Source organism: Lepidothrix coronata, unplaced genomic scaffold, assembly GCF_001604755.1.
Source record: "Lepidothrix coronata isolate B3197 unplaced genomic scaffold, Lepidothrix_coronata-1.0 Scaffold45, whole genome shotgun sequence".
Taxonomy (NCBI): Eukaryota; Metazoa; Chordata; class Aves; order Passeriformes; family Pipridae; genus Lepidothrix; species Lepidothrix coronata.
The window spans coordinates 485,500-509,327 of NW_016690225.1; the positions used below are offsets into that span (position 1 = coordinate 485,500).

Consider the following 23,828-nt stretch of genomic DNA (forward strand, 5'->3'; position numbering starts at 1 on the left):
TGTAGAGGGTTTTTTTCCCTTTCTCTTAGAACTTCTCTTCCAAGGTCTTGAATAAATGATTTTGCTGTTTCAGCTCACGTAATAGCTAAAGCCAAAGGCCTTGCAGTTTTGTCTGTTATCAAAGCTGGATTTTTGGTGACTGCTCGGGGAGGAAGTGGAATTGTATTAGCTCGTCTTCCTAATGGAAGTAAGTGGATATTTTCCTTTTGTAGTTCACGGGAGAATTAAAAGAAAAAAAATATTTTTTCTTCATTATTTCTTTTCATAACATAAAGCGGGAAATGTGTGAGGAGTCAGGCCAGTAGGTGACAGTGCTTCGTTTGAAAGCTGGTTTCAAATTTTTGCACCTCTTCTGACCAGATGTAAATGCTTTAAGTATCTTAGTGTAAAAGGATGAAATAAAATAGTGCATAGTTTAAAACTCATTAGAAAAATTAATTATGTCTGATAGGGAACAACTGTGTGATAAATAATTTGTAACAAAGATTTGTTAGGATTATGAGTGTTTGTATTTCTTAAATTCTTTCCTGTGGGATGAGGCATTATAGTTACATGACTCTATTGTAGTAGTTTTGAACACAGTTTTAAATAGAGAATTTGTTAGTGGTTTTTAACTGCAATAATAAAATGAGTATTTCTTGTGACGTGTGGTTAAAATTCTGTAAATTTATCTTGTTTTGAATGACAGCCTGGTCTGCTCCTTCTGCAATAGGAATTGCTGGCCTTGGTGGTGGATTTGAAATTGGAATTGAGGTATGATTTTGCATTTGAAATACCTGTTGGTAACTTTTTTTGCAAGAAATTAAAATGCATTGACAAAGATCTAAATGCTAGTGAAATAGTAGAATCTACTTTTCTGTACGAAAAAAGGTTATTATAAAATTCACTTATGCAAGACAAACAAAATAGGGGATTTGATCCTATCAGTCTAATTGTTTGAAGACATTTAGATGAAAAGAAGTGGCATAGCACTTGTTTCCTTGATTTCTCACTTCTAGAAACTTTCACGTATGGAAAGCTTCCTGTCAGTGTTCACCTATAAGCCAATTGGAGTTAATTAAAACAGTATCCTATACATAATATTGTATAAAATGCTTTGTTAAAGAGCACAAGGACTCCATCTGGCAAGAAACAGTGAAAGGAACTGAAGATGTAGTAAAATGGAGACTGACTAATGTTACTGTACTTCTCGCATTTCCCACTCACACTTGTGGCTACTGACCATGACCCTTCAGTATGAAAGCACTAAAACTAGTGGTGCCCCTTCTGGATTGCTACAGAAGAGAAGCCAATTTCCAGACAGCAGAAATGGTTAAGTAAAGGACTCAACATGTTCAGAGAAATCCTGGTGTGCTTAGTCCTGACAGCTCTCTTCCCATTTCTTCTTTCTCACAGCTCCTTCACACTTGTTTGTTTTCATCTTTCCTTCTCTTTCCCACACTAGTCTCCAGGCTCGTCCTTCTCTTTTTTTTCTGTTTAGCTTCTGTTCTGCTTATTCCCAAAGAACATCAGAGCAACAATATGTTGCCAACAAGATCTCTTGCAGCGGGCATTCTGCTCTTCAGAAGAATCCACATATAGCTGATCTGGATGGTCCACGTCAGCCCCCAGCACATCTCCTACAACTAACCAGCTATCCCTGTCCTGGCAGCCACTCATCCAGCACTCACATAATGAGCAACAGATCAGTATTTTATTGTATCCTCCTTGTTCACTGTGTGATCTCAGCCGTTATTGCAGTGCACTTTTTAAAGGATGCTATGAATACAAAATCATTAAATTTTGTGAGGGATTTTCTTTGATTTTCGTGACTACATGATCTGAATGCATTATAAAACATTCAGTTTGAGCCCCAGAGTTTGTTTTTTGTGGGATTTAAGGTTGAGGTTTTTTTCCTTTTGAGACAATGAAACAGACTATTCATATGCTTTGATTAATCTATAAAAAATTTCCTTTAGTCATCCCCATCTGATATTTTAAATAATGTAGCCATTTACTGTTGACACTTAAGCAATTTCAATACAGAAGCTATTTGTGAGAGGGTTTTTTTCTGGGTAATATTGTGCTCTTCCTTTGAAATTTTAGTCAGCTTACAAAATGCTCTTTCCTTACTGATATTATTATAACACAGTCTTATTTATTTCTTCTAGAAAATATATGCTATTCAGAAATACCTGAGTGGCTAAGGAGCCTAGAGTCCAATTTCAGCACTCTTTTAGTCACATATAAACTTAAATATTTTAGAAACTGGGTGAATTTTATTCCTATAGGGGAGATTACAGTTAACATAATTGTAGTGGTAGTTATGGATGTTTTAAATAACACGAAGGAAGTCACAGACTTCAGAAGTCACAGTGAACAAATTGGCACCTCAATTAAAGACCAATTTTAAATTTATATAAATGCTTTCCTTGAAGGTTTTCTCACTATGGATTCACTTCGCTTTAGCAGTGGAATCATCCTCTTAATGAGTAAAAGGAAGTAGAGGTATCCTGAATTACATTCTTTCTCTATCCCTGGATGATTCAAAACCTACTCCTGTCAGCCAGTTTTTATTTGGGATGGGGTGGAGGCTACCACAGGGGGCTAATAACAAAGACCTCTCTTACGCTGTGTGTAATACTTCAGGGCCAGCCTTGTTTTGCAAATAATCTGGTATTTCCTCTTGTATTCCCTGCTGTCACTGTTTGGAATTTGGGGTAAGTTGAAAGTTTTTTCTGAACCTGGCTCTCAGTCAAGTCCACCAAATGAAAGATCAGGTGCAGTAGTCCTTGGGTAGTCAAGATACCTGTTGAAAAGATAATCCATCACTGTTAGCTATTGAAGTGTAATCTGCTGTGTTGAACAGGCTGACACTGCTGTAGTTTTGTGGGGGTTTTTACAACATTTAGTGTGTTTACTGAGCTTTGAGGTACAATAGAGGGATCTGCATAGGAGACTTCTTGAAATTTATTAAATTGAAGAGTTACAGTTTTACAGTACTGATGGTAATAGGCATCAGCTTAAATAGTAGTAGGAGTACTTTGATACATGCATCTTATGTCAGAATTCAGGCAAAATAAAGTCTTTTAAAAATAGTGATTTTTTTTTCCATTTTGCATCTTTTGAAAATACATTGCTACCTCTTCAGTTATTTAATTTAATAGGTTCTTGAAGGAACTGACTACATCTAATGTTCAAGTCTTAAAAAGTTAGTTAATAATTCATACATGCACACACACACACACACACATTATATATAAAACAACCGTCAAGAAAATAAAATTTTATCCATAGCGAGAAGACCTGTATCCTTTTTGCTTTTTATTCTTTGGACAGTAATTTTTGTTAGTAAATTCTGTCTTGCTTTTATTAGTTTAATTATGGAAGGATCAAAATTATTTACATTTGAAAATGCCTTCATAATTGTTTGCATAAGCCATAGAAAGTAAGAAATTGTTAAGTAGGAAATTTTGAATTAAAATAGAGTTTCTGTTATAACTGTTGTTTATATCATACTGACCATATCAGCACTTTGAAAAAAATCAGTCAAATTTGATTGAAAAGTTAGTTGGGAGGAATTTTTGTTTCAAAATACCTTGCAGAAAAAGAATCAACTTTGTTGTGAAAGCTGTTTCAAAAGAATCCCTTACAAGAAAGGAAATGCTTCTCCTGTGCTATTCTTTCTTCTTAAAAAGTGTAGTACAAAATAGTACATAGTAAAACATAATACAAAAACATAGTACTAATACATACTATTTGATATTTTATAGGTTTCAGACTTAGTGATAATACTGAATCATGAAAGAGCAGTGGAAGCTTTTGCCAAAGGAGGGAATCTTACACTTGGAGGAAATCTTACTGTGGCAATTGGACCTCTGGGGAGGTGGGTAAAATACTTTCCTAATATGGGGTATGTGGAAGATAATTTTAAAAGCTACATATAAACATTGATGTGGCTTTTTTTGCTATGTTACAGAACAAACTGGGCAACCTGTATGTTGACTGGACCATATTGTTCTTGCCAATCACTTTTTTCTCTTTTTTCTTTTTCTTTCCTGATTAAGTCATTTACTGGTAGAAGGAAAGTGTTCTGAGATTTACTTTCTTTGCAGGACACTGCTTGGCTAGGCTCAATGAAGAACACAGGTGCTACTGTGCCTGATAGAACTATTATTTTCATTAATGTGCAGGTCTGTGCTCTCTGTCACCACTGATCTGCCTGACAGTAAATAAAAACTACACCAAAAAATTTCTTTTAAACCTTTAAGTGGTTAAGCCAGCTTACTTTGAAGGATGAGATGAAATAATCATAGAATAATTGAAACTGGAAACCAGATCACTACTCCAACCTCCTGCTCAAAGCAAGGTCTGTTATGACTTTAGATCATGTTGCTCAGTCCTTTTTTCCAGTTAGGTCTAGAAAATCTCCAAAGATGGAGACTGCTTGGTCTCTCTGGGCAACCTGCTCTTCTGGTCAGCTGTTGTCATGGGGAAAAGTTTTGCCTTATATCCAGTCAAAGCATTTCTTATTTCTGTATGTGTCCGTAACATTTTATTCTTCTACCATACACTGCTATAAAGAGCCTGGCTTCATGTTCTTGATTACCTCTTCATAGATACTTGAAGCCTGCCATTAGTTTCCCCCTAAATCTTCTCCAGGCTTACCAAGCCCAGTTGCCTCAAGCTCTGTTTATGGAACATGTGCCTCCTTATGTCTTTTTTTTTATCTTTTCTGACAAAATAAAAGGATGATACCTATTTCACAGAAGAGAGAGAGATCTGTGGGTCAGGGGAGGGCAATGAATGTCATCTGCCCTGCCAAGGCATTCAGTACACTGTCCTGCAACATGTCTGTGTCCAAGCTGGGACATAGGTCAGGGTGGAGCAGACTAGCAAACAATTGCTGACCAACTGCTATCTCAAACAGGTGAAGAACCAGATCATCAGGTTTGAAGAGCAGTGGTAAATGAGTCATGTTGTAGTCTGAAGCCAGGTTTCTGTGGAATTCCTCAGGAGACTCTTCTGGGACCTCTCCTGCTTGGTAGTTTTATCAATGACCTGGAGGAGCAGATGCAAAATATCCTCTTCAAGTTTGTGGATGACATCAAATCAGGAGGTGCAGCCAATACAGTTCAGAGTGGGACTGCCATTCAGAGCAATGGACCTAGAGAGTGGGGAGGAAGGATCCAATAGGAAACCTCGTGAAATTAAGGACAAGTGCTAAGTTCTGCAGCCCCAGTTGGATGAACCCCTGCAGTTATGCAGGCAGAGCCAGCCAGGCTGGGCAGCTGCTCTGTTGAGAAGGTGCTGGGGTCCTCATGGGCTGTGGGCTGAGCCAGCAGTTGATTCCTGACGGAAAAGACAGTGAACAGTGTAGGGGGCTGCATCAGCAGGACTGTACCAAGTAGATAAGGAGAGTGACTGTTCCTCTTTGCTTCACATTTCATAGACTGTGACTAGAATATTGTGTCCAGTTTCAGCCCTGTAGAAAGTAGTTTATAAACTAGTGTATACAGTGAACAGCTACCTAAATAGCCAGGGACATGCAGCATGTGAACAATGAGGCTTGTTTAACCTAGATGAGAGAAGACCATGAAGTCTTCTAAAGGACTGCATTCCCAACAGGGAATCACCAAGAAGAAGGACCACAGTTCTTTACTGAGGTGCATGGCAAGACAATGAGAGGTGGTAGTCATAAGGTTCTGTCTGGATATGAGAAAAAAAATTTGACATGAACAAAATTGAGCACCAATACAGGTTTCTCAGAGTGAAATTATATCCTTAGAATTCCTAAGAAACTGGCTATAAAAAGTCCAGACAGCCTGCTCTCAATTTGATGTTGTATCCATTTTGAGGTGACTGCCTGAAGTGTCTTCAAACCTAAAATGTGGTCCTGGGTGGGACAAATACTATAATCTTCCAAATCTGTTGAGGTCTGATGAAGCCTTACTTGAATTATTTTGTACTGACCATAAAATCTAGAAGGATTTGAATATATTGAGTAGAGTTCCAGTCACCAATCCAAACATAATCCAATCATTTTAAAATGTGATTAAAATGTGGGTTAATACTTTTCAGAGGAAGTCTAACGGGAAGCATTCACATGAGGCACCATTGTTCTGTGCTTCAGAGGAAACCTTATCAAACCAATTAATTACTTTTTACTGGGTCCCATCTGAAAATAGGATTAAAGTAAAATAAAGAATGTAAAGAAAAAGACTGCTGTTCATGCTACAAAGCCATATTGAAGAATATCAACCAAAATTTTTCTTCTAGAAACTTAGAAGGGGATGTTGCTCTAAGAAGCTCTGCGGCTGTCTATACATACTGCAAATCTCGAGGACTGTTTGCAGGTGTATCTCTAGAAGGAACCTGTTTAATTGAAAGGAAAGAAACAAATCGCAAGTAAGTTCTCTCCAAATCTAGAAGACCCTGAGATTAGCTCAGTTGGTTAGATCATAATGCTATAACTACAAGGTTTTGGGTTTGATCTCTGCATGGGCCATTCACTTAAGAGCTGGACTCGATGATCCTTGTGGGTCCCTTCCAACTCAGAATATTCTGTGATTCAGTGGAGGCATAGTGACAAAATTAACTAGGTCAGATTCAATTTGGAAAAAGAGTTTTTTATAAGAACATAAGTTTTTTGGGAGACAAGGGTTTCTTCAATTTAGACATCTTGCAATGGGTATTGAGATGATGCTGAATGTTTAGAGATTATCTGTGGCAGGTTGACCTTTGCTAGACACCACATGCCAATTGAGGTGCTTTGTCACTCCTGTTCCTCGATAGAATGGGACGAGAAAAAGTATGATGACAAACTCAAGAGTTGAGATAAAGGCAGTGAGATCACTTATCAGTCAAAAAAACCCTTCAACATGGGGAAATTAGTTTAATTTATTGTCAGTTAATAAGAGAATAGCATAATGAGAAATAAGAACAAATCTAAAAAGCAACACCTTTCTCCCCACACCTTCCATCTTACTGGGCTCAACTTCATTCACAGCTTCACTACACCATCCTCCCAAGCAGTGCAGGGGAATGGGGAATGAGGGTTGTGGTCAGTATTCCAGATTTACAGCATTGTACCAGTTCTGTCATTTCTCAATATATGATCAGCAGGAAAAATTAAGGGCCAGGGATTTAGAGGGAAAGCATTTGCACAAGGTGAATTTATCTAGAATTTGAAATGTAATAATTATCAAATACCTGACATCTTTTTTTTATATCAGGTTTTATGGGCAGGATATTCGTGCTAGTGCCATCCTGCTTGGTGATGTGCCTTTTCCTGCTCAAGCAGATGATCTTTATGAAACTCTAGCATCCTTCACTGAAGTCTATGAAAACGAAGAGCAAAAAAATAATCCAGGAAAATCTGTAAGGGAACAAAGAAGGGTTTGTGCAGTTCTTTTTCACATAGGCTTTTTCTGTTCCTGAACTCTCCCTAGTCTGTGTTAATGTTGATGTTCATGTGGCATTCTTAGCTTCTCTACTGGATGATTAAAGGTGTAGCATGTTGCAGATGCTGCACGTAATACATTTGTTCAAATATTCCCTTGATAGGCTCTTGTGGACAAGAATGTTGCTGGGTTTCCTTTGGATCCTCCAGAATAACAAAGTATATCCTTGTTTTATAATTGTACATTATCAAATCTGAGGTGACAATTAGAAATGTTTGATCAAATATTCCTAATCAAGTTAATTCCAGGTTGATGTGGATGCTCTTAATTTTTCTGCTTTTTGTGTCTTCCATTCAAACAATCACATTTACAATGTAATACTAAGAGTGTAGAAGATGATTTCTTGTAGATGTTGATATTACTGATAGACAATCATTTACTTTCAGCTTCATTAAACCTGTAGTGAATTGCTTCAGTGTCATGTGTATGTCAGTAGTTTTTTGTATGCTTCTTGAGTTCCTACCAGTTCAGTGGAGAAAGAGTGATTTTAAATTTTTTTTCAGTGTAACTTGACATACTTCTAGGCCCTGAAGTCACAATCTACGTCCAGATGTGATGCAACATTTTGTAAAAATTTGTGTATTTTAGGTAAATGACCCACCTGCTAGACCATCATCTAGACCAGAGCCACCTAAACCCACTGTCAGACCTACACCACCAGGTTAAAATATTTTGATAATGATTAATTAATTCTCATTATAAAATTAGAGCACTAAAGCTTATTGATATTATGCATTTATTATAATAGCTGCCTCTATAAAAATGTTTTTTAATACTCTTTCTTGGACAAACACTTAAAGCATGTTAGGATAGTGCCATGAGTGATAAACCATAAAGGGTTTGTCTATTTGCTTTATATTAACAAACCTTTTCTCTCTGACAGATTTACTTTAGTGTTTTTATAGTTACAGATTCGTATAATAGTTCAAAGGAAATATTCATGTTTCTTGGATATGGTACAATGAAACTTCTTAGTAAAAAGAACAGTCCTTCTAGAAACCACTAGTCCTAGTTCTAGAAACTTCTGGTTTCTAGAAAGCAGAGTTTCTCCTTTAGGTTGTCAATATCTTTTAATTGGTAGGGGTCTTACAGCAGAGCAGAAGAGGCAGAATTTGGCTCTTTGACAGTTTGTCTGGCAAAGTGTTTTCATTGAAAGTGAGGCTTTACTGTGCATCTCCTGTTGTTAACTTATTTTTCTAGTCAAGGATATAAGGTAAAGTCCTTATTTTTTTATTTCTACACTGCTCCTTATATAACTGCAATCATTTAATAACTATTGAACTTATATATAGAAAAGCAGTATACAAAATATAACAGTATATGTTAGCATGCCATATAAGTTGCTGCTTTATTTTCTCTTCCAGCTAAAAAGAATACAAACAAACTTTATCCTGAACTTCCCAATGCATCTGAGGGTAAGTACTAAGCTTACACTAATGTTACTAATGCAGCATGGAATCTGAGAAGTCCTAAAAGTACTTTGAAAGATACCTAAAAGTATTTCTCATTATTGTCTATGTGTTAAAATGAGATTCAGGTCTTGTATGCTCTCCTGAAAATATTCCATATACATCTTATTCCCTGGCTTTAGATTCCAACAATGATGTTCTTTTTCTGAACAGCAAAACTTCTTTTGTTTTATTCTGTGAGCTTGAAAAATGCACTGAAAGTAGTAAAATTGTTGTATGTTACCACCTACTAGAAATAAAAAAGAAATCTTATATAACAAGCTTCTGTCCAAGTCCTTAGGCAATATCCTATAATTTCTGTTTCAATATTAAAAGTCCTTCCACGGATCGTATCTGATTATGCTCACATAAACACATATTTACATTGCTTCTTGAGGTTTTTATATTGAAATAATTCTGCATTATACTAAAGATACTACTTGTTTGTTGTTCTATTCTGATTTTCTTACATTTAAAGCAGTTTCAACTCTAATAGGAGAATCTGACTCTGTCATATTTGCCATGTAACTCTTGAATGGTGAGGTCATCATCTGAAAACTTAGGAAGAAGTTTTATTACAAAATAATTAGTTAGGTTCATTTACAGGTAAAAGACTGTTAGCTGTTTCAAAGTCAGTGAAATAAATTGTTTCTCCCATGAAATATATTGATAAATAAATGTGTTAGTGGCTTCTGCTAGGATCAAAACCAAGACCAAAGCATTCCATGTTACATATCACACAGCACCTACAGAATGGACAAGGGATCAGACCCAGCCAGCATGGGTTTAAGAAGGGCAGGTCCTGTCTGAACAGCCTGATCTCCCTTTATGATCAGGTGACCCCCCTGGTGGATGAGGGGAAGGCTGTGGATGTGATCTATCTGGACTTCAGCAAAGCCTTTGACACTGTCTCCCACAGCACACTCCTGAAAAAGCTGGCAGCCCACGGCTTGGACAGGGGCACTCTGTGCTGGGTTAGGAACTGGCTGAAGGGCCGGGCCCAGAGAGTGGTGGTGAACGGGGCTGCATCCAGTTGGCAGCCGGTCACTAGTGGTGTCCCTCAGGGATCGGTGTTGGGCCCGGTTCTATTTAATATCTTTATCAATGATTTAGATGAGGGGATTGAGTCCACCATTAGCAAATTTGCAGATAACACTAAGTTGCAGGGCAGTGTTGATCAGCTGGAAGGCAGGAGGGCTCTGCAGAGAGACCTGGACAGACTGGAGAGTTGGGCTGATTCCAGTGGGATGAGGTTCAACAAGACCAAGTGCCGGGTCCTGCACTTAGACCACAACAATCCCATGCAGCACTACGGGCTGGGGGCAGAGTGCCTGGAGAGCAGCCAGACAGAGAGGGACCTGGGAGTTTGGATTGACAGGAAGCTGAACATGAGCCAGCAGTGTGCCCAGGTGACCAAGAGGGCCAATGGCATCCTGGCCTATATCAGGAACAGTGTGGCCAGCAGGTCCAGGGAAGTGATTCTTCCCCTGTACTCAGTGCTGGTGAGGCCACACTTCAAGTGCTGTGTCCAGTTCTGGGCCCCTCAGGAAGGTGCTGGAGCAGGTCCAGAGAAGAGCAACAAGACTGGGGAAGGGACTTGAGCACAAGTCCTACGAGGAGAGGCTGAGGGAGCTGGGGTTGTTCAGTCTGGAGAAGAGGAGGCTCAGGAGAGACCTCATCACTCTCTACAATTGCCTGAAAGGAGGTTGTAGCCAGGTGGGCGTGGGTCTCTTCTCCCAGGCAACCAGCAGTAAGACAAGAGGGCATGGTCTTAAGCTGTGCCAGGGGAGGTTTAGGTTAGATATTAGGAAGAAATTCTTTACAGAGAGGGTAATCAGACATTGGAATGGGCTGCCCAGGGAAGTGGTGGATTCTCCGTCCCTGGAGGTTTTTAAGATGAGGCTGGATGTGGCACTTAGTGCCATGGTCAAGTAACCACAGCAGTAGTGGATCAAGGGTTGGACTTGATGATCTCAGAGGTCCCTTCCAACCCGGCTGATTCTATGATTCTATGATATGTTTATATATATGTTTATATATATGAATATGTACTCACATTTTCACATATTGCGTGCCTCCTTGAAAATAAAATTAATCAAAATATCACTTTTCTACTTTTGCAAATAGAGCTAAAATCAAGCTTGATAATAGATCACAATGGAAAGTCTGTTTCAGGCAGAGAGTAATTAGAGGTTTTCACTAAAAATTAAGATAAATTGTATGTGGCATTGTCTTTACATTCCTTTTCATATCTTCACACATGCGGTTGATATCTGCATCTGTTGAGGTGACCAACATAGGAGGATCTTAAGCTGAGCTTTTGATGTGACTTCCTGAGAATCAAAATTTGTTATTGTGTGGTAGGACTTTTACCAGGAGAACGATGATGCTCTAGTGGTCTGTACTCACTAGCTGTCATCCAGAAAGAAAGAAGAATTTGCCTTCTGGCCATTGAAACTACGCTTTCTCAGTCGTAAAAAAGCCCTGACCAACTGCAAACAGGTTTCTAAAGCTTGCACGCATTTGCTATATTGAAGGGAGTGTTCTTCTATTCAGGTTCAAGTGACAAGGTAAAAATCTTACAGAGCCATCTGTTGATGGCTTTCAAGATTCTTTGAAATCAAAATATAGACTTAATCAGTCTACTACTGAGGATTTATAACAATTTCTAGAAATACACAAGCTTATCTTTGAGAAATACAAGAGGCAGTAGGATCTTGTGTAAATGACTGCATGGTATAATTTGCTTTCTTTTGCAGATTATATTTCCATAGGTAACAGTTCAAATGCTGTCTGAATCCACAGTACTATATGTTTCTGAAGGCTAAAGTTTTCTTATCACAGGGAGCAATCAAGGCTGAAGTCAGTTTCCGTGAGTGTTTCAACACTATAGCCTATGTTCATGTTGATGAGGCTGGAAAAGAGTTTCAGTCCCTTTCACATCAGAAACGAGGGGTGTACTAATGCTAGGGGATGCAATAGAAGGAGCCTTAAGGCTGTACCTCCTGTCGATAATGTTTCTGACTGTTTGTAGTCCAAATTATTTCATCATAGCTACCAAGCAGCTGTAGCATGTACTAGTCCATCTTTATTGCAGGAGTAGTGCTGCAACAGCTGTTTTTCTACAGTGAGCTGAAAAAAAATATTCAAAATTTTTGTGTCTTTCTAGTTTAAAAAATACATTTAGGTGACTAATAGAAGAGTGAATGAATCTAATCTTTAGGAAGCTACATTTTAGGTATAATGGCTGATGCAGGGATAGGTTTTGATGTTGAGCAACAAGCTTGTCCAGGTTGCAAGTAATAAGAACTTGCCTTTGGTTGGGGAAGTTGGCATTGTGTTACCAAGATTTGGTTTTGCAACAGTTATACAAGTAGTAGAAAGGATGAAACATTAGTTCTTCTCATTAGACGGAAGAAGTGCTAGACTTGTGAATGAAACATTTTTAATTATTTTCTGTGGACCTGAATTATCTAGATAAGTAATGTAATATAACCTATTTCGAATGTAAGAAGAATGATAAATGAAAAACATGATTTTCTAAATTGATAATGTGATACTTGAACTCAGATGCGAGGAGATTGTTTTCATGTAACTGAATAGTGCTTAAGGTAATGCATTTAGTTGTAAAACAAGGTTCAGTAATGCCTTAAATGTTTCCAGAAACTTGGGAATACCACAGATTTTATTTAAATGCTATTTAAAAATTGGAGAGACCTTTTACAATTCTGGGAAGTAAAAACCCAAAACGACCACAACAAAAACCCACAACAAACTCATAGCTGATACAGTTATTGTGATTCAGTGATGTATGAAGTTTCTATAGTAGTAGAGATTTTCCTGGAGACTGTTTAAATAAAGAAACTAGATTTGCTTATGAATATGAAAGTTCATGCCTCCTCCCTTACTAGAATTAGGGATTTGCGTCTTCATTTTTCTAGTTGTCCCCTCTTTGTTGTAAAATCTACTGAAAGGGCTGACTGGTCCTTCCAAGCTTTACTACCACAATCTAGCTTTTATTTTTCTGGGCACATGATTTCTTTGGAGTTCTGCACCATGTCTGTGAGAGAAATGACTCCTGATTCTTGAGTGACTACTTGGACATTGTAGACTCAGGAGAAGTTTATTTTACTAGGACAATTTTTTTAGACACATTAGGTTCATAGTTTGTCGCACTAGACTATCTAATTCTAAATATTAGTTTTTCATTATTGTTATGATTTCTAGTTTTTTTGTGCTTGGGGTTCTGCCATGGAGCAACAAGTAATGAAACGTAGATAAGTGGTTACTTGACTTACTTGCCTATCCTCTTAACAGTTTGCTGAATAATGTACAATTCTGAAAATGTGACAGTGATGTGGTTTCCCAGCTGAAGTGGTAGGAGCAAGAGTAGTGATCTGCTAGCAAAAATAGGAGCTGAGTTGAGGTGAATGTTTGTGAGAACTGAATCGTTAACAGGCAATTTGTTCAAATCAGATATCAGGGGGTTTTTTTCACTTTTTCTTCAACTCAGCTAATCAGAAAAGGACTGTTTCACATGTTTGGAAAAGAATCACTTAAAATTGCTAAGATGCTGAAACAATCAGGAAATAGACTTGAGACAGAAGTGGGGATGAAAATGCAAGAAAGTTTTTCCTTCCAATCAGTGTTCTTTCACTGTTCATTCACAATTCTCAAAAGTCAATATGGGTTTGAATTCTTACAATACTGTAAGACAAAATGCTCATACTAAACACAAAATCATTTCTTTTGGTAACAGTGTAAGTATTTTATCATAATTTGGAGAAAATAATGATGCTGTATCATTTTTTAAGCAGTCATATGATTTGCTTAAAAAACCCATAAGAACTTGTGGCTGTGAAGCCTAAGTGTTCAAGGATTTTTTTTTTTTTTAGATTTTTCTCAGAAACACTGGCTTTCTTATCTCCCACAAGTACTTGAGCTAAATATTTTTAAATTTTATCTTGAGAAAAAAAATATATGCCCTCTTCTTTTGATTTTTGAACTGAATAAATTATCTATCTGCAGACATTGAACTCTTTAGCTATTGTGCATAAAATCAGCACACTCAAAATCGATTACAGTAAAATTAAAGAAAAAAACCCAAAATATTAATTGTATCTAGGTTTTTTCCTGCAGAAACCTTTAACTTTGAAAATAAAATAAAATATTAACAGATTCTTATTGTCCCATTAGGCATATATTTGTATTCATGCATACTGAAAGCAAAGCTGTATCAAGCATACTAATGAAGACACAGAGGCAGATGACAAATTTGTCACTGTTTTTAAGAAGCTAAAAAACCCCTTCTTCCTTCAATGATAATCTGAGTGATTTGTGAACCTCATTATTAAAAATTTATGCTTTCCCATATGAATTTGTCTGCAGCTTTTAGACAATGTTTGTTGTGGCTTTCTTCACTATATTAAAGAGCACTTCCCTACCCAGAGGGGCTTTTTTTTTTGTTCCCTTCTTGTTTCCCTTTGAGACATTTGTGCTGTAATCAAATCACTTTTTGGTCTTCCTTGATCTTTCTTTTGATGATAAACAGATTGATGAGCTCCTTGTCATAAGTCATTTTCTCTTTCCTCTCAAATTTTAAGTAGTGTTAAAAATAGCAAATTCTGAGTTGTGAACTCACTGAGATCAGTAAGATTTGGGCTCCTAAAAGCTCTAATGAATTTGGACTAAACTCAAGTCCTTATCTTTTTTATTATTTATCTATTCATTTATTTTAACCTTCTTACACGTTACTAATCTATGTTAAAACACAATATCAACCCTTTTTGATTTGGTGGTACCATGAGGTGGTAAACTCAGTTTGTGTTAACTAAATCCATCTCAGAGATGCTGCTTTTTGTTGTTACAGTTCTCCAGTAACCAAGTCTGGCCCAGTTCTCCACAATTTCCGAGATGATCTGTGTTTCTTTCGGTAATCTATGAATGCCAGATGGTTCAGTGAATCTGTGAAAATCTGTTTCCTGAGAGAATTCCAAGACAGATTTTCATGCTGTCTGAAATATATTTTGTCAAGGAAACTTGAGGGTCTGTATGTGAATTTGCTTTTCTTAGTATGTTTTTGTGGCCAGTCAAAAATGTGTTAAATAAGCCAACACAATTATATGGACTAAGAATTCATAGACTGCTTCCGAGGTAAAAAGCTTAAAAAAAAAAAATCTGTTTTACAGCTCTCTGAGGGCAATAATATAATTTTTACTTGTGAATTCACCTCCTGTTTCACTTATTTTACTTGCATGCCTGTTCTGCAGTTCAGTTTCCATCTGACTTATTATCTTGTTATTTTTAGAGCTACTACCAACTAGGATAATATTGCTCAAAATTGAAAAAGAAAATATGACCTGGAACGTGGACACCATTCTAGCAGTCTCTACATTAATTAATACCTCAAATTATGTGTACTGCTGAGCTTGTTTAACACAGTGTAATGAAACAATGGAATTTTTAGTTAGAACTGATGAAAGCAAGCATCACTGTGTGTGCTTGCAACTTTAAAATAGGCTTGCTTTGCTAAATATGCATTGAGGCAGTCACTTTATTTTATATGCTTCTCAACTTAGGTTTAACAAAACCAGTACTATTTTAGAACAACTCAAATTTAACTGGAAATCTAGCATACAATTATTTGTATCAGCTGTGCAGTTCCACGTTTAGAAATACCCACTGACAAAAAAATTTTGACAAGTGTGCTATAAGAGAAATGTGTGTCCAAATCTCCTCTTGATTAGTGACGTTTGACTTGGGCATTTTTATTTTCATTAAGATTAAACACCACAACAGGAAAGTAAAAATATTTCATCTGAACCCAATAAAATTCAGCTGTCTCTGTGGTCTCAGGCTAACTTCTTCCCAGTGTATTACCTGAATTTTTGTTTTTCTGTGTTGTCAGAAAGCATATCCTTAAAGTCTACCTTTCTGGGATATTGTCAGTGTTTCAGCATTTTCTTCTTTCAGTCTCTTCTGGATCAAGATTATTTAAAATTATGTAATCATTCTGAAGTTTCCTTTGCCAACTTGAATTGTAGTTAAACTGAATTAAAAGATTTTAAGTAAGATTACTAAGTGGGGGTTTTGTACCTGATATCTGCATAGACCTGGAATCCAGAACCTATTGTTTTTAAGAATAGGAGAAGACTCCATGGTTCACCGTGAAGGGAAGAATCCATTTTGCTTTTAAATTGGAAATTAAATCATCCATGGAAACATGATAAAATCAGAGATATGCATATTCCTTTAGGTACTCCGTATATGTGCTGTGTATTTGAAGCTGGAAAAAGGGCCACTTTTTGTTCTTCTGTTTATTAATTACTCCTTTTCCAAGAAAGGAAGAGATTTACTGTAGGATAAAGTAGAACTGTTTCACATTGTAAGGAAGCACCCTCATTAAGCTGTGCAGTAATCTGTTCCTTCTATACTATAATTTGATGAGGAACTCTAGCAGATTATAAACTGTACAATCAGTAAGACAGCTCAGTGTGACAAATAGGTATTTGTTTTACAAAATTTTTACAAAGTGAGATATTTCTGCCATGTTTCTGCCATAATCCTTCATGACATCGTCTACTAATTTTGTAAACTAAAGTATGGGAGTTTTTGTTTTGTTTTAAGCGTTTTAGCTAAGCTTGGTCTATTTTTGTGTTTTTCGTGGCAAGACTTGTGACATGTTTATATTTAGTTACCAGAAAAATAAAACATCCATCTGGTGGTTCCCCACAGTATTCATTTTCTTGCTATTATGAGCTCTTTCTTAATACTAACCAAACCTAGGAAATCCCAGGAAATTATTTTTGAGGCTATTTTTATCCCTGATTCACTTTTACTAGGATCGTACTATTACTATCATGAATGTGATTAGTCAGATAATCAAGCTGCTTATGGCTTATGTTGTGGCAAGCTGGGAGGAAATATGTAGCATGCAGGACTTCACTGGCCATACTGAAACAAAGAACTTGATGCATATAATCAGCTAACTCAAAATACAACACGGCACAGAGAGATTGAGGTCAGACATGCTAGAATGAAATTGGGGTCTTCCTGATGTGTACAGGCGTGGGCAGAGAGCTATTGTGCTAAATATGAAACAGATCCTCTGGCATGAGTAACTATTTTTTCTTGACATTTTTTAATACCGAGGATAAAAATTTGGAAATTAGAGCTAAAGCATAGAAAAGGTCAGTGCAATCTATGCTTATTTTTTAAGTGTAAAACACCATTAAGGCAATACTTCTGATTCATAGCATTAAAATATGAAATTCTTCACAGTAACATACAAATGGTAAATGGTAAAGGTTAAAGTCTTGTCTGAAGCCATTGTAACACAGAGAGATTAATGCTTTAGTGTATTTTTAAAATATATGCTTAAAAAACTTTTTCAAAGCTGTATAGTGTATTAGTATTTTCTTTGATTTGTTGAAGTAGTAGGACAAAAGCAAGTTTAAATTGCTTTCCTGTCTATTTATCTAGAAAAGCCTTTGGGAGTATGGGAGCTTGTGCTTCATTAATAGTAATAGAAGCCAAACAAAAATGTTGACTACCTCAAGGAAGTGATAGATACACAGAATTTCTATCCAGACTGTGGTAAAATGCCTTGTGCATGATTGACATGAGACAAAAGCTAACAGTGTTCTAAGGAATGGCAATCTTTTTGCAGTAAAGGGTAGAGTGATGCTTTATCGATCCATCTTGATAGCAGAGACAAAAACATCTAATTTATACTAAATGCTAAGGGAACACTCTGATAATACTTCCCTTTCTTTGGAAATTGATTACTTTTTACCCCAGTTGAGCACCCACTTTAAATATATTTTTCCATGAGTAGTAGAATTAAGTACCACGGTTCCCCAAAAAGTGATGTGTTCTCTATCATGATGGGACCTGGAGTCCTGCATCTGCCATAGCTATGCTGGTTCAGTGCTACGTCGTGCAGATCCTCCAGCTGGATATTGCTGATTAAACCAAGAAGATCATTCACCTTTTGTGGAAAAACTGTTAGTTCCTGATTAAGAAATAGGAGGCCATGCAAAAAGAAATCAGTAAGGCAAACACTAGTGTAAGCAAAATTAGTATGACAAATAATTGTTCTAGAAATGGTGCAATAATGGTTCTCACTTTTACAAAAAGACAAGGTTTCAAGAAACTTCTTACCTGTTCATGGGGAGGTCTAGCAAGGATTGCATCAAGGCTTCTCTGGTTACATTCCATTGGGTTTCTCTTTCTCATTAGGAATTTTATTGCCATATTAGGCAACCTCAACTGAAAATTACTCCCGTGGAAAGGAAGTGAAGTATTAATTTCTCCATGTACTATCAGACTTGAACCCCTCTTCCCCCTTTTCCCTCAGTGGTGCATATTTGTACTTTTAGCAACTCCTTTGCTCTTTAGGAAGGTGTCAAAAGAAGATTAAAAATAAGAAAAATAGAAAACTCCTCTGCAAGGAAAAATGGAATAGAAAAACTAGCTCTGGTGCACAATTTTATGTATTAGTCCCTGCCGTAAGGTTCAGACTGTGTCTTCTCTACTCCTGTCAGTTCTACCGTTTGTCAACAACTACAGAAGGATGAGGAAGAATTTGAGATTAGTGGTACAGCTGGGTATGGGACAGTAGAGAAAGTTTGGAGGTACTGTTGGGGGAAAAATCTGTCTTCACATTTGTTGCACGTTGGGCAAATTTGAGTTAGTGGCTGAATGCCATCTGGAAGCTTGAATTTCCTCATGCTTGAACTAAGGGATATTTTTTTTTCACAAATGTAGTTACTGTAAGCTTTTTCTTTTGGAAGAGCATCTACACATCCAATATTCCACTTGACTTAAAAGCATACATAGCATTTCATCATGTTCATAGAAGTATGAAAAATACTGTTAATACCATTTTTAAATTTCAATTGAAAATTCCAGAACTATTTGTTGTTTCATTTCAATAACTTTATCATAACTGTACTTTTTGGCCACGCCAATGTAGTGAGTATTCTGCAAAGTTTGGCTCTGCTCAGCTGGGAAGTGAAACATGAACCGTAGGTGATGATGACAGTCCAAGATGCTTCATCCTCCTGCTGGTGGAAGTTGCAGGTGGCAGAGTTTTCACTGATCAGTTTAGGCTCTAGTTCATGGGTCTGTACTGTTTCTAATTCTTACTGAGGTTGTTCTGTGATGAATAGGGGTATCTACCTTTCTCCTTCCAATTTAGACTGTGATAGAATGATTACAGGATTGCACCGTGGGACACTGTAAGTGGAAGTACAATTACTTGGGTCACCATTTGGCAGAGGAGAGGAACATCTATTGAATACCTTTTGAAGTTATTAGTTGATGGAGCCTGTGGTATAGGTAGAGTTAATAATGGCTGTACTGGTGTTGGAGTAACATAAAAGCAATGAAAATAAGTAACTGTGGCAAGAATAAATCCTAACATAGATACCAGCAGCCCTTGAGCCCCTTAGCACAACCGAAGTTAACAAAGAGTTTTTTATATATTGCAGGTGTTCATATAATATAAATGTTATCATGAAAGTGCTAGACTTCTTATTAAGACAGTTAGCAGATACTCACTAGTTCCTGTTACAGAAAGCAGTTTCTGAATCTCCCATAATTACTTGAAACTTCTTCCTGCTTTTCATCTATATTTTTTCTTAGAAAGATTAAATCATTTTTTTTTCTCATGCTTTCCTGTTCTTTAGCTAAAATACTTTTCTGTCTGATTTCTTTGTCTGGTAGTAGTAACCTCTTTCATCTGTGAAGCTGGGAAATAACCTCCTTCGTTCTCTGAAGCTCATTTTGATGTCCCCTTGAAAACAGGTTTTATGTTCTTGGTCATCTACTTTCTCAACCAGTTTAAAATATTGATGATGAGGACTGTGAACAGACCTTCAGATGAGGCCTTTTTACAATAATATTATTTGGTATGTTTCCATATGAAATACCTCTTTGTCTCATATAATTTTATTGTTTTGAACCATTTTTCTAACCAGTCCAGAGAAGTATTTCTCTGTGCAAGGCTGAAATTATTAAATTTCAATCACAAAACACTTCCCTAGAAAATGGGCAGAAATTATATAGAATTGTTGCATTTACTACTTTTTTTTTTCTTGAGGCTGTAGATTGTTTTCTAGACTAGAGTAAAAGCTAAGACTTCTATCAAGTGAACTAGCTTATGTGCCAATAATACCATTTGAATCTGACAGTACAGAGATTTGAGAATCAAAATGCAGAGACAGTATATTCAGGTCGAGATGCTAACTTGGTGTATGTAGAGGAAACATGGAGAAGCTTGTCAACATAAAAGATCTGCAAATCATTCCTAAATCATCAGTTTGACCTGAATAAAACAGAGTTCAGTTCTTGTCACTGTACTTTACTTTTCAGAATATGAAGGTTATGCACCTCAGCTTTTGCAGTGTGATTTCATCACAGGCATTATTTGCATTAATGTAGTCTTGAACATGATAAAACCCTTGACATTGATACAGTTTATTTTACCATTTCAGTTTGAATTAAAATGTAATTATTTTTTGAAAAGTCAGAAAAATCCAAAAAGTAATCAGCAAAAGTACTGTTATGGAATCGACTCTTGCAAGCAGGAGGTGGGGAGTTTTGTATCCTAAATATCAAATACATCCACAGATGCTTAACAAAAAAGGCACTTCTTTAATGCAAAAGCTGAGTGTGCTGAAACAAAGATAGAAAGCATTCCATCAGCACATGAAGATGATGAGCCAGCATGTTCTCTACTAGGCCAGAAACTCAAAACCAGCGAAATACATTTTATACTGAATGAGCTAAATTTGCACAGTAACTTAAATTTTAAATATAGTTGAGTCTGTTTCAACTATCAGTTTTGTTTGCTAGACATGACACTGTTCAGTAGCAGCATGAGTTGGTGACTTGGAATCTGCTTTGAAATGATCCATTTCCGGCTTATATAGAAGAGGTCAAAAATACTTGAGCCATTTTCTGGGTTTTGTGAGCCTCTTATATTAAAAGTGTGTATAATACCTCCATTCCATGCATACAAATTTTCAGCTGATGATGAATTTCTCATCTGTGGAGGCTTTGGAGCAAAACTGAGGGTGGTGTACCTTGGTATGGAACATCTCTGGCTAACTTTGCTTTGAACAGTTTTTTTCCAGCCACCATTTCTTTGTTAAGGGAGAATGTAGTTATTAAGTTATTCTGAAAATCAACTGGAAGGCTTTGTAACATTGGAAACCTGGACAAAGTATCCAGTTGAAGTAATATATAACATCTATCTTGGCAGCTAATTCAGAAAATAGGGTTGGCTGAGACAGTCCCCATGGAAGAGGAAGAGGGCTTAACATTTCATTTTGCTCTCCTTTCAAGAAGTGGGGTATACATTTAGTACCAAGGCATATTAAAGAGTGTAGTTCCTGGAATGATATGGGCCTTCCTTGATATTATCCATGTACTTTGAACACATATTCCACTGAATAAAGGGAAACATTGTACCCTTCTTTAAATAGGGTGGAAAAGAGGACCCCAGTAACTACAGACCTTTCAGCCTCACCCCTGTGCCTGGGAAGATCATGGAACAGATCCTCCTACAAACTATGCTAAGGTACATGGAGAACAGGGAGGTGATTCAAGAAAGTCAGCATGGCATCACCAAGGGCAAGTCCTGCCTGACCAACCCAGTGGCCTTCTATGATGGAGTGATTTCATCAGTGGACAAAGGAAGGGCTACAGATGTCATTTCTCTCAACTTCTGTGAAACTTTGACGTGATCCCACATAACATCTTTCTCTCTAAATTGGAGACGTGGATTTGATGGGTGGACTGTTTGATGAATAAGATTTGGTTGGATTGTCACATCCAGAGTCCTGATGGACATCAATGACAAGTGGTGTCCCTTGGGGGTCCATATTGGGACAAGTGTTATTTAATGTCTTCATTAATGACCTAGATGAAGGGATAGAGTGCACCCTCAGCAAATTAGCAGATGACACCACGCTGAGTGGTGCAGTTGACACACCTGAAGAATGGGATGCCATCCAGAGGGACCTGGACAAACTTGAGAAGTGGGCCCAGGGGAACCTCATGAGATTTAACAAGACCAAGTGCAAGGTGCTGCACTTGGGTCAGGGCAACCCCCAGTATCAATACAGGCTGGAGGATGAACAGATCGAGAGCGGCCCTGCTGAGAAGGACTTGGGGGGCCTGGTGGGTGAGAGGCTGGACATGAGCTGGCAATGTGCACTCACAGCCCAGAAAGCCAAACATGTCCTGGACTGCATCGAAAGCAGCATGGCCAGCAGGTCAAGGAAGGGGATTCTGCCCCTCTACTCTGCTGTTGTGAGACCCCACCTGGAGTGCTGCATCCAGCTCTAGGGTTCCCAGGACAAGAAGGGCATCAACCTGTTGGAGCAAGTCCAGAGGAGGCCACCAATTAGATTAGAGGGGTAGAGCACCTCTCCTATGGGGAAAGGCTGAGGGAGGCTGGGGTTGTTCAGCCTGGAGAAGGGAAGGCTTTGGGGTGACCTAACTGTCAGTACTCAAAGGGAACCTACAAAAGAGATAAAGAAGGACTTTTTACAAGGGCAAGTAGGAATGACTGCAGGGATGACTTCAAACTAAGTGAGGATAGGTTTGTATTAGATATTTAGAAGAAAGTCTTTACTGTGAGGGTGGTGAGGCACTGGCACAGGTTACCCAGAGAAGTTGTGGATGCCCTGCCCCTGAAAGCATTTAAGGCCAGGTTGGGTGGGGACCTGAACAAACCTGATCTAGTGGAAGGTGTCCCTGCTCATGGCAGGGGGGTTGGAACTGTATGAACTTCCTACCCAAGCCATTCTATGATTCTTTGATTTTGAAATTGCTTAAATCTACAGCTGCTGTAACAAAACAGGCATCATGTGTTCTGGGTATAGAACAATTCTTTGCCCATAAGTGACAGTAGGATAGAGCAATGCAACTCATACTTTCTCTCCCTCTTCAGAGCAGGTTTTTGTAACTGATAGCAAAATAGGCATTTATGGGGCATTTAAGGAATACTGTTTTACCACAGTGATAGTAAAGCTCACTTACCCCCAAAAGTCCATCCTTGTTTCTTAGACATGAAGAATTGATTATTTTCAGATTTCAATGTTGAATTTAAATATTTTGAGTTTCTTAAGAAGCTTTTTTATTTTCCAGAAAGTAAAGTGGTTTTGTTTACTTACCCAAACAAGCCATATTTGACAAAAAAATCAGCTAAGGCAAGAGATTATTTGTTCTGAGTGTGATTTGCTGAATATCATGTCTCCTGACCTTTGATCAGATGAGCATTATTGGAGATTATTTGGATCAATGGTGGCATATGACATACTTCCAGTATCTGTACAGAATATATCTGATTATAGCAGATTAGTACCTGTAGATATAAAATGTCAAATCTACTGTGCATATTTAGGCCTTCCCAAACATCTGTTCAGTGAGATCTGAGGTTGTTGTTTTGTGTATGCTGAGGGGTTTTTGAGGTGAGTCTACTTTAAAAAAAAAAAAAAATTGAAAAGCCATTAAGGAAATTAGTAGTTTAATCTGAATAGAACATTTGATAGTTCACTTATGTTTGTTTTCACTTGGTTTGTGATTTGTCCAGAAACTAAAATGAAATTTGTAAGTAGATATACATCTGTTCTGCTCTAGAAGCTGAGATAAACCCCTTTTGTCTTAAGCTAAAAGCTGAGAGGTGAGAGCTAAGAATATGGAAAATGAGCACATTAGGTGGAGAAAAGAGCTCATCTGTATACTGGTGTGATTCAAGAACTGAAATTATTTTCATGAGTTCTAGTATTTAGGATAGAGATAGGCTACTATTTTTCTTTCTAAATGAGAGTTGCTTGAAGACTTTTTTTTTCTAAGTAGCCATTAGAATGTGTAATATTTTGTTGCCATATAAGAGCTGAAATGTTAGTTTATTCAGGGTCACACT

The 23,828-nt window shown here is 37.4% G+C and overlaps 1 protein-coding gene across 2 annotated transcripts in view; it reads left to right on the top strand.

The window, feature by feature from the left end:
• SH3YL1 (SH3 and SYLF domain containing 1) overlaps positions 1–23,828 on the top strand; it is a 51,452-nt gene that overhangs the window by 14,816 nt on the left and 12,808 nt on the right. The window contains exons 3-9 of one of the 2 annotated variants that reach the window (XM_017814510.1): positions 74–187; positions 689–753; positions 3,753–3,865; positions 6,259–6,387; positions 7,215–7,377; positions 8,031–8,103; positions 8,807–8,857. In XM_017814510.1, coding sequence (XP_017669999.1) covers positions 74–187; positions 689–753; positions 3,753–3,865; positions 6,259–6,387; positions 7,215–7,377; positions 8,031–8,103; positions 8,807–8,857 — 708 coding nt within the window. The remainder of the gene's footprint in view (positions 1–73; positions 188–688; positions 754–3,752; positions 3,866–6,258; positions 6,388–7,214; positions 7,378–8,030; positions 8,104–8,806; positions 8,858–23,828) is intronic. The other variant, XM_017814511.1, reaches the window with a different exon arrangement.